Source organism: Nothoprocta perdicaria, unplaced genomic scaffold (genome assembly GCF_003342845.1).
Source record: "Nothoprocta perdicaria isolate Ctin4 unplaced genomic scaffold, notPer1 scaffold_191, whole genome shotgun sequence".
In the NCBI taxonomy this organism is placed as follows: domain Eukaryota; kingdom Metazoa; phylum Chordata; class Aves; order Tinamiformes; family Tinamidae; genus Nothoprocta; species Nothoprocta perdicaria.
The window spans coordinates 201,709-213,327 of NW_020455105.1; the positions used below are offsets into that span (position 1 = coordinate 201,709).

General features: G+C 35.9%; 1 protein-coding gene across 1 annotated transcript in view; it reads right to left on the reverse strand.

Annotated features, from left to right (window-relative positions):
• Positions 1–11,503, reverse strand: part of ITGB3BP (integrin subunit beta 3 binding protein) — a 29,256-nt gene extending 17,753 nt beyond the window's left edge. Inside the window, exons 1-3 of the mRNA XM_026037194.1 lie at positions 11,483–11,503; positions 7,567–7,609; positions 3,686–3,824 (exon numbers count right to left, since the gene is read on the reverse strand). Of these exons, the coding sequence (XP_025892979.1) occupies positions 3,686–3,824; positions 7,567–7,609; positions 11,483–11,487 (187 nt within the window). The 5' untranslated portion in view covers positions 11,488–11,503. The remainder of the gene's footprint in view (positions 1–3,685; positions 3,825–7,566; positions 7,610–11,482) is intronic.
• Positions 11,504–11,619: the final 116 nt, after the last annotated feature.

Consider the following 11,619-nt stretch of genomic DNA (forward strand, 5'->3'; position numbering starts at 1 on the left):
TGGCCTTCTTGGCCACGAGGGCACACTGCTCACTCATGGTTAACGTAGTGTCAACCAGGACTCCCAGGTCCCTCTCCGTGGAGGTGCTTTCCAGCAGGTCCACCCCTAATCTGTACTGATGCCTGGGGTTATTCCTCCCCAGGTGAAGGACCCTGCACTTATCCTAATTGAACCTCATGAGGTTCCTCTCTGCCCAACTCACCAGCCTGTCCAGGTCCCTCTGGATGGCAGCACAGCCCTCCGGAGTGTCGGCCACTCCACCCAGCTTGGTGGATTAATGAAAGATTGATTCATTAAGAATGAATAATGAAAGATTGATTCATTAAGAATGATTAATGAAAACTTGATAGGAGCCCACAGTCCAGAAGTCTGTGATGAATCTATTGGAACTAGTGTAGCTCTAACTATTGAGGGTGTTCTGCTTCACACAATCTATGTGGTCCCCTTTCAACACGTCAAGTGGAGCCAGTTGTAAACTGAAATGCAGCCCGATGGGAAAGACTTGGAGGGAACTACAACAGGTCTTAATTGGGTACTTAATAAATGCATCAATTTAGAACAGACTCTGCAGTGAGGTGCTTTCCACCCTTCCCAGTAATATGCCTCCTTTGTAACACCAGACTGAAAAAGAGAGACTACACAAAGTATTAAGCTCAGAGTTCTTCTTGCTAGATTCAAGTTATTACATACAAGTATCAGCATTCAAGGATGGATTAAGTTTTAATTTTAATATTTTGTAAAACGTTTAGAAATTTCTCAGAATGACAAGGTGCTATAAAAGTTTAAGCTGTTCCACTATAGTAGCTAAAGGTTAAGACCTCGAAAGATTTCATTTTAAATCTAAGTACGCTAGAACTTGCATTTAAATCAGCCATCAATTATCCAACCGAAATTGCTGTTAGACCAGTACTATGGAAGGGCAGACTCCTAGATTGATTTGGATATAAGTAAATTCATTTAAAATAAATCTTAAAAATATACCAGCCAACAATGGTGAGGAACTGGTGAAGATTTAATAGTCTGTTATTTTAAAAATTTATGAAATAAATGGGTTATAGGATTCTGGGTACTTTTCCAATGAATATACAAATTATCAGGCAGCTCAACAAGACAGTGCAACACCATAAAGGCAAACTGTCTTACAATAGGGGTGGTTCATGTCTTCCTGTAAAATAAGTGTTTATTTTTGAACAATCTTAGCATTGTCTGGCTATTTAGTCTTCTTTGAAGCACTTCTGCATACCATTATTCAAAAAAAAAGTCATGTTCATAAGACAGGTAACTTCCATCTGTCTCCTCAAAGAGAGCACATTTACACATGCAACTTTGCATACTTCACACACTGTAAAATAAGTCTTTATAGCTAAGGGTGCTCATTTGCAAGAAGGTCTTGTTCTGTTGTGTTCTAACATACCGATCACAGAAAAACAGAAGAAATGGCTATCACCTTATGCATCATCCATTAAAATATCTGAATACTTGAAATAAAAGTGTTTTTTTTTTTCAGAAGGAGAAGTGAAATAGTGGGTTTAAAGAACAGCTTGAAATCTGTGATATGAGAGAAAGTCCATACCACCATCTTCTAGCTATACGAACAGAGGAAGACACATGGCTACAGCTATATTACCAAATAATTACCCATCTAAATGTCAGCTATGAACACATGATCTGTCTTTTTATAGGCAAAAAGAACACTCCCTTATGTCCATACTTAATTTCAGTATGGAAATACAGTCAGATTATATGACATTTTGTCATGTCTCATCATGACAAAATAATAAACCAAATTAGGGAAAAGAACTGACCTGTGACATCACTGATGCCAGTGTGGGCATATTAACTGATAGGGCTAACAAGAGCCCTATCTCTGATTTACTAGAGAAATTGCTTGACAACCTTCCGTTTTGAAGCGTTTCTTTGTACAAGATGAACAGAAATACATGTTTAGCAAGGGATGTGGGTAAAAACAAACAATAACCACAAACCATAGGTTTCTCAGGCCACTCAGGAAATACTTTCAAATCTTGAGGCTGGAAATACAAAATCTCATTACTTATGAAGAGACCGTCCTAGACTTCCGACCTGGAAATACTTTGAAAATACCCTTTTCTTTGCAGAAAAAACAAAGTAGATGTAAATTTACATGTCAAAACTGAAAGTTCCCTTACAAACTAAGTCACCACACTGGTCAATAGAAGAGTTGTTTTCCACAGTTAGAAGAGCTTGAAAAACAGTGGGGTTAGACTGCTAACTAACTTGATTTGAACTGTAAGGAGTACGTAACTCTCCAGTTAGAAGTGCTTAACAAACAGGAACACACAAAGACAGGTTAAAAGGAAAAATGGCAGTACAATAAAAAGTAGAACATTTCCTGCTTACTATCATTTACTATCATGACCACTAATCAGAAAAAAAATGCAGCTATAATAGCAAAAAACACCTGATGTTTCAATGCTTTCCCCAATAGTCTGCTATTTTTAATAAGGAAAAGGATGAGAAGCTCTCAGATTCTAGTATTTATAACTTGCAAGCTTCAAGTAATTTCCTTTTTAGTTTGACCAGTTTTGACAGATCCCAACATTTCTTGAATACATTTCTTTTAATCTGATTTGCATTCCTTTAAAAAAAATCCCAATTTTATGAAAAAAAAAAGAACTAAAACACAAGAAATCCTCCCCCACTTCCCAAAGTACTCATTTTTGCAGATCCATTATGGGAGAATATCATGCAACACCTAGTGCAAAAATTTCCAGATATCTAGATAAATTTCAAATAGGGGTTATTCTATCCTGCTCAGAATATTTCTACTCATCATAATTCATGAATGTTAGTGAAACTCAATTACTGCACATAAATTCCAAAATATATGGGGCATAAAGAGCTCCTTAACCCAACAAAAAGGCATAATAAGAACTGATAGCTGAAAATTAGACAAATTCAAGTAAGACAGGAGAATATATATAATTCTATATATATATATATATAGGGTTTTTTTTTATATAATGAAGGCAATTAAACAAAAAACTTACTAACAAGGGAAGTGATGGATATTTTTAGTCTTTCAAAGCCTTCAAATCAAGATTTAACCATTTTCTATAAAGCAAATGATAYTGGGCAGAGAAAGATTGTTTTTTCTTTTTATTGAATAAAGTCACACCAGATGATCTAATGGTTTCTTAGCCCTTAAAAAAAATAACCTATGTCTATATAAAAGCAAGTATGATCTACTGAAGAAATATTTCTAAAAAAAATCAGTTTATTTATATTAAAATCATGACTGTGTAAATGAATGGAGACATGTCCAACAAAAAAACCCAGCAAGTTATCAGTAGGACATTGTTAGCATAAACATGCCGAACTTCTAAGGCATTGATATAATTATCGGCAAAAAYGCCAGTTGCAGATTTTTTTGTTTGTTTTCCCTCAGCCAAAGTCATACAAAATACTTTGACTTGGATCAACATAAGGCAAAACTTGTTTCACAGTGATCATTAACCCACCCCGCAAAAAAAAAAACCATAGTCAAAATACAGGAGATCTAAAGATCACCACTAGCTTTACCACAAAAGATGTAAATTCTTTAAGAGGAACAAGAAATCAAATATACTATATGAGACATAAATTACTAAACCAAGCCAATAACCAGAAAAGTGTTGCAGTAAGAAAGCCAGAATGTTCAACTAACCATTTGATGGACCATTTTTGAGATTTTGTACATTATGACTTGTGGGAGATGAAAATGGACTCATTTGGCATGTTCCTGTTGTTGGAGAGTAGGAATTCAGATTCTTCTTTTTGGTCTTCAAGGGCGTTGCTTCAGATACCTACAATGCAGTAAAATAATCCAGGTTAATACTGGCTAAAGAAAACAGACCATCCATATCCCTTGTGCCTACAATGTTTATAAGCTGTCCTTTTGCAAACAAATACATTTTGATTTTCACCCTCCCTAAAAGAAGGTTTATGTGTTGAAACCAAACTAGTCAAAGCCTCTCTTAATATTTATTTGGTAATATTTTGTCCAAATAATTCCTAACTTTATGTACTTCCATTTTCTGAATGTACATACAAATATGAAATTAGTTTTACACAAAAATTAAGCCATTCAATCTATAGCTTCCCAAGTCAAATATATATATATAAATACATATGTATGTATGTGTATATGTGTGTGTGTATATATATTTTTTATTTATATATGTGTGTGTATATATGTATATGTATGTGTATATATATGTATATATATGTATGTATATGTATGTATATATGTGTGTATATATATATGTATGTATTTTAAAGTAGCTTCCAGAGATTAGGTATTCTGACAAAAATACTTTCTGGAAAAGTAGTAATTAAAAAAACAAAAAAAAAGAAAAAAAAAGAAAAAAAAAAAGCTTTATTTTTCCCCACAGTGTTGAAATGTGACTCCTGAAAAATCAACTACAAGCATCTTTAGATTTTAATTCTATCATGTGATAATTATTATAATTAATAGTACAAATTATGTAATGAATATAACTAATAATACTTATTAGAATGATTTTCTAAACAAAGCTTAATTAGTCTCTCCCGCGAAGAGTTGATTAAAAACACCACTTCTCCCCTCTCTATTTCAAGATTTCAGTGTCTCTAGCGACATAAAAGGATTACACAGAGAAGTTATTTCAGAAAAAAAACCACAAGTCTATATTTCTAAAATATTAACTTGGCTTCTCTGGAACACAGTTTACTCCATAGACTGGCTGCTGAATTGCAACTCTGAWAAACTAATTTTGTTACAATAACACTCAGGAAAACATTTGTCTGCACATCAAGAGCAACAATTCGAGCACCAACTTGCTTTCCTCCAGGAAAGTCTAGGGGTTTTAAGTAACATCATTAACGACCATACGAAAAAGGCAAAGCCCAGAAAAACGGAACACATGTAGCACGCAGAGGTGACTCCAGTGGGGTCAGCAGCACCTTACACTCTCAGAAACTGCCGATCTAGTGACCAGGTGGGCTTACATGTAAATCAACTTTAAATATTAAGCAATACACATACTACCAGACCTAGACTGAAAGGAATAATGATACCAGCTGATTTAAAAATTAAACAAATGGGCAGAAATATTCAACTGATAACAAGCTTGACAAATGGCAACATTCTCCTTCTGCCCAACTTTTTCATTTCAAGGAGATCAATCACCAGGCAAATAACCTGTGGCTTCCATACAAGACTGGTCTTCCTAAAGCAGAGAATTTTCTCTCAGAGCTCTATAAAATTGATTATGTATCACTTGTCTTCTTCACGTCACTCACAACTGTCACTGAATTGCATATAGTTATTCACTGTAAGCTTTATTAAATATGATTAATCTATAATCTCTTTAAAATTCATATATTGTCAGAAAACAATGTAGTAGGTTCTACTTATACCATTTCAATGTCATGAGTAAAACATAAAATCCAGATCCTCACTTCATATTCATCAAAGAAAACATTTGGAAGCCAAGTCAAAAAAAATAAGCAAATTGTTATTTCTGTTTTGTTTATGGTCATTTTCTCTGCAATGTCAAATTACCCACGCATTCCCCTTTCATACTCATGTGTTGTCCTGTTTTGCTCGAGAAAGAGCCTCATACTACTTCTTTTTCTTTAAACCAGATAAAACAAAAGGAAAATATTTTTTAAATTCAAGCCTAACTAGGATTTCTCACCACAGGAATTGCTTGCATAATTTGGGAGAAGACTGTACTGGGGCCTTGTTTGTGAGCCAATGAGTCAAGAATACTGCACAGCATGGAAAGAAAATTCTCATAGGTTCCTTCACAGGTTGACATCTCTCACAAACATCAACCTGGAAAGTTTAACTATAGCAATTTGAGATTTCAAAAGCAGAAGCATGGTGGCCAGGTGGAAGAAACATTTTTTTTTTTTTTTAATAGCAATAATGAGATTCACTAGGCAAGACTTGTGAGAGTCTTGAGTCATATCGGGATCAAATTCAGATTCCAAAGCTGCAAACACAGAGGTGAAAACTCTGTTGAAGCTGCTGCAACTCACTAAAAACCCAAGTCCTAGAAATTACATTTAATTGCTTCATAAATTACTGACAGAAAATATTAATTTTATATAATTAAGCTGATGAGATATTATAATGAAAAGGAAGTTCCTAAAGGTATACATTACAGAGGTAGTAAATATAAAACTAGGAATATGAATTGCACTAACAAGTATAATGGACTACTATGTAACTCAGAGAAGTTTTCTGCTTAATTTCCAACAGTTAGCAGTTGATATAAATGTCCTGAAGCCCTGAAACATAATACTGCATTTTTCCCCTATTTCCACATAAATACACATATTCTTATAATCTAAGTGAAGATTGTTTTTGTTGCAGCCTTGCTCTTGGCCTTGCCAAAATTTCAGAGTATTTGGTGGAGCGGGGAGAAGAAGGCAAGGGAAGAAGAAAGAGAAATAGATTTAAGGAAGAAAAAAAAAGGGTGTAATTTCAGCTGGACCACTCATCTACAAAAATATTACCAGAACCTGAGAAACAGATGCAAAATTACAGTCACAGCTGCATTCTGAGCAGAACAAGTTGGGTAATAGTACACTAAGCTGCTAATTAAATTCTTAATGATTTTTTTTAGTGCCACTGCGGTATTTCGCTACTTTCGTTTAAATAAAAAAAAAAGTAGCAAATTTTTTAAATTGCAAATTTCTAGTTTGTTAAATACCCAGAGAGACCTCCAAATAGGTACTGCATATAAACAAATCTCTCTAAAATGACATAGATGTGGAGATTTATTGGAAACTCATTTACTGACTAGCTATTTCTCTTGATATGCTCTTCCAATTTTTTCCTTCCCTTAAACACTACAAGCTCCTCTGTCTGGGTGTTTGCAGCAACACCCACTGTTGATAGGAGTGGATAATAAACTGACATATGTCACGACATGCGGGTACTGGGAGCATAGTATAGCTGCATTTACAAAAAATAATAGCAACAGTACAATTTTATTTTTATTGTGATAACTGTGGTGAAATTCATGGCAGTGTTAGCATTTTATTGTTCCATTATGTCAGACTAGCTGAGGGAGGTAATTATATCCTTGTCATGAAAATGCCTTTAATGTTTTCATTTCAATTTTGGAGTTTATAATATGCAGATTACAGCATTATCATAATTCCATATTGTTACATGTACAATTACATGACAGAACATTTGCTTCCAGTATAATAGAGCTAATTTCTAATAAATGATTTCATGAAGGATCCTAACTCATTCAGCTCTTGGGTAAATAGTGAAGGTAATAAAAGCATGCATATTTCTCCTGTTACTTTCAACCCACTCGCGCAAACACACATTATTTAAAGCCAGGCAATTCTATGACAAATGGAACATGATAAATTTTATTCTAAGATTTTCAGCGATAATTTTGTGCCTTGCTGAGATTTTTCTAGACAACATCCAATCTGTGACACTATAAACATGGTTCTAATGAAATATCATTTTCTCTCTCTAAATATATATACATATATATACAGCTCCCCAGATGATCCCATACACAAAATACTCACATTATCTTTTTTAATAGTGTCCAACTTCAGTGCTCTCTTAACTCTACAAGAGAAAGATATGGACAAGTTTTATGAACACCTAGGCACAAAGACTTCTGGTGGTAAGGTCTATAATCAGTAAAGTCATTTATCCTTCTCATACATGCATTACATTTTTTATAGTATATAAGAAAACTAATGTCATCTAAAGCAAATACGTAACTAGTTTAAATACTACATAATAAAAACATTGCTTATTTAGAAGGGTAAAGTGTTTGCATAAGAAAATCCAATTCTTTATACCACAAATAAAAAGAAGACACTGAAGGGAAATTGCACAGGACTCTATTAAAATGTATATTTCTCTCTTTCTCAAAGACTACAGATAAAAAAATAAAGAAAAACAAGATAATTATCTTTTACATACCTTCTGAGCAAGTGTTGAAATTATTTTGCTATTAGCAGAAATAATGTATTAGGCATTTAAAACTCAGGTACAGCCAAGGTGAAAAAAGTAGTTCTTCCCATCATTTTAGCTCTTAACATGATTCAGTGCTACCAGGCTATGACTTAACTGGGGAACAGATGCTCTATGTCTTTACAGGTCCCCAAACCATTAGAAAATAGTTTCTAGTCTTCTTCACTATACTGATTCAGGAACATGCCAAGCTCTCTCTGCAAAATCTGCTCTGCTGAACTGGATGCCCAGCTGTTAATGGCAACGCTAGGAGAGGAAAGCTGAATATTTATAATACTTTATATCGTACAGCTGTCTTCTAAAGAGCAGTCATCAAAATTTTATTGAATGCAGACTAAATACTCAAAGGAAAGAAAGGTCAACATAAATTAAGACTATTTTTCCCAGAGACAACGGAAACTTTTTAAGCACATTCTTAAATCTTAACAACAGTTTTAAGCATTTTATAAAATGAGGAGCCAAAGTCTTTATAAAGACAGTCTCCATTAAATACATATAACACATCATATTTCTAGAACTCAGTTCAGTTTTCATCTCAGAAAAGAATGTTTTGTCCCATAGTAATTGTTGAGCTCATTCCATAAACATCCTCTTTTAATTTATTTTATTATTCCAAAAGTGTGAAATAAAGCATTAAAAAAAAATAGAATGAAAATACATCTTTGAAATATAATGTAGGAAATGGTGTTATGGGCAAATGTTTTTACAATTATTAAAAGGAGGATGGCATTATCTATTTTTAAAAGGGATTTAAAAATCTCACAAAATAGCCAAGTAAACAGGTAACATTTAATTTTCCTATACAAAAAAAGCAACTGGATTTCTTGCCAAAGAGCAGTTAAAGCTGTAACAGTTTGATGGAATTCTTTATAGTGTATTTCTTTTTTTAAACAGCAACTCATATTGCTTAAGGAATGCAGACTCCATTACATCTTCCACCCCAGTGGCAGCAGAGAAACATTATATTTATTAAAACACCTACTCTGCAAGGGTGCTCCAGGGGCCAATGCATTTGCATGTTATACTAAGGCATGTTATGATGGAAGTTTTTATGATGGACCTCAAAGAAGCTGGAAGCCAAAGTAAAGCAGAATCTGGGTCTCAACATAGCTTTAGGATGAAGATATACGAGAAACTACATGAAAATCTGACTAAATTATAAACATTTAGAAAAAGTCTTAGGGAAAAAAAATGTGGAGTGGTCAAGATTGTTATTTCAAGTCTGTCAAATATTGGGTTAGGCAGTGAAGCTGCAGAGAGCCCAGATTTCCCTCTGCTGGCCTGCAAAACCACTGCAAATACTTGGGCCAAGGGCAGCCTTGTTGTAGGCAAATACCTCACCATGGGAAAGAGCTGCAGAGGGGGCAGTTTGTGCTTTATGAAGTTGACTTAACCCCAATTTCTCCAGAGGAAGAGATGGATTCCATCCAACTCAGTTGTCTTATTTGCTCCTGGGCTATTACAAGTTACCTCTTCTGTGAGCAGGAAAATCTCTAGGGACCTGTCAATCACTCAAAATAAGTTAACTTTTGTGCTCTTTCCATCTACACTTGCTCCCTGGCTGAAACCAATGGAACACAACTCATACAGGCATCTAACAGGAAGACTCAGTTGACCAAAGGCTTTTCTCTCAGATCTGTCTAAAGATAACATGGAGAAAAACCTACACATGCATCTACAGTATGAGCAAAGTTTCTAAAATATTTTAGAAAGTGCAATGAGGAAGAGCCCCAGATTCAGTTTAGTTTTCACAAGCCTTACAAGGGGTCTGGAGTAGAATCAAAGGTGAAAATTGGAATAAGAGAAGGAAACAGAAAGGTGGAAGTTGCTTATCTATTTTTCCTACCTATAAATCAGTTCAAAAAGTCCCTACTTTTTTTTTTTTTTCTTGACTATGCAAAGTATGATGGTACACCTCTAAAGCCTGCTGCATATCCCAACAATGAGCATTTTGCCCATAATATTTATCATATTAAAAGAATGCATACAATTGGTATAGCATATTGTTAATCTAACACTGTGGGCCACACTGTCAGTCTTTTACTGATTCTGGTAGATCTTTACTCACCTGACGAGTGTTTAGATGAAACAACTTATCCAAGAAACTACTCAGCAATGAGAGTCTAGGTGTGCAATTTAACTTTCTCTATGGAAACAGAATTTATATAGATACTTTTTAACTCTACATATATCTGTGACTTTACCTCCTTCATAATTCACTTATGAATGAATGGAATGGAAACAGTTGCACACAGGTGTAGCAGGTTCCCATCACACGCAAAAAGAATACCTGAGTCAGCAATTTGGTTATATTCCCTCTCATTAAAAATACATAAGGGATTATTGCAATGCATTTTGAGGGCCCTTCAGTTAATTTCCTCTTAAGCTTCTGTGATCACTGGAAAAATAACGCTATGCTACTTTTGTATTGATTTAACTTCAAAATTGTAGCAAAAAACATTCCATTAATTGGAAAAACAGAAAGTATATGCAGTTATTTCCCACATTCAGATTAAATACTAATTAAGCTCAACAAACAACTAACAGGAAACAGACTTGAAAAAAAAAATCAAAGCTCATGTTTTACATAAGAAACCTTGCATAACTACTCTCTGGCACGGTTAATTTCAAATGACCAAGAGAAAGACTGGCAGAACTTGGAAACTACCTTAAATCTAACATAACAGTTATCTTTGAAGCTGCATAAGAGGATGTAAATAGCCTAAATCTAGGCACAGATGGCAGGGGGGTACTCACGGCCTCACTTGTAGGGCTGAAATTAGCCCTACACAGTTTTGTTGTTGTTCTTCATAATTCCACAAAGRACAAAGATAAACAGAAATAGCACTAGTCTTTTATTCAGCCCATCGCTTTATAAATTGCAAAGAATAAGAGTGATAATAAGAGAGTATAGCCAAATAGAGTACTATTTGAGTAGGCAAATCTAACGGAAAATGGACACAATAAGTGGAAAACAGCACAAACCCCAAGCGTTAATTCAGCACAAGCCACCTACACCAAGCGACTTCTACCCCTTTGTCAGCCCCTACCACCAGTGCTCGTGGGCTTCGCACTCATGTGGAGATGAACAAATAAGATAAGGAGGAAGGTGGGCAAGCAGAGGACAGACTATGAGTTCACCCATCCCAAAGCCACCAAACTCCACTGAGGCAAGGTCCTGTCCTGCGAAACCCTCACGTTCAAAATTTCCTGGGGCCCAAGGAAAATGAAAAAGAAGGAAAAAAAAAGTGAGGAAAACAAGATAAATAAAATAAAATATCCTCCCTCCCTCAGAGCCTCACAGCGGCCCTCGCGCCAACGGCTGCCCGCTCCCCCTCTCCCTCCCCCCGCCAACGGTCGCCCAACGGTCGCGCGCGCTCCAACGGCCGCTCGCGCTCCCTTCAGGGGCCGCGGCCGCGAGGGAAGGGGCTGCAAGCGGAGCCCCTGCCCGGCACTTACGACATAGCGCTGCCTTGAGCCGCCGCCGCCGCCGCCGCCTTGCAGATTTCCCGCCCAGCGCCGCCGCCGTGCAGCGGCCAAACGCCGCCGGCTGGAAACGGCGCGGCGAGGGCGGGCCGCGGCCCCGGGAGGGCGGG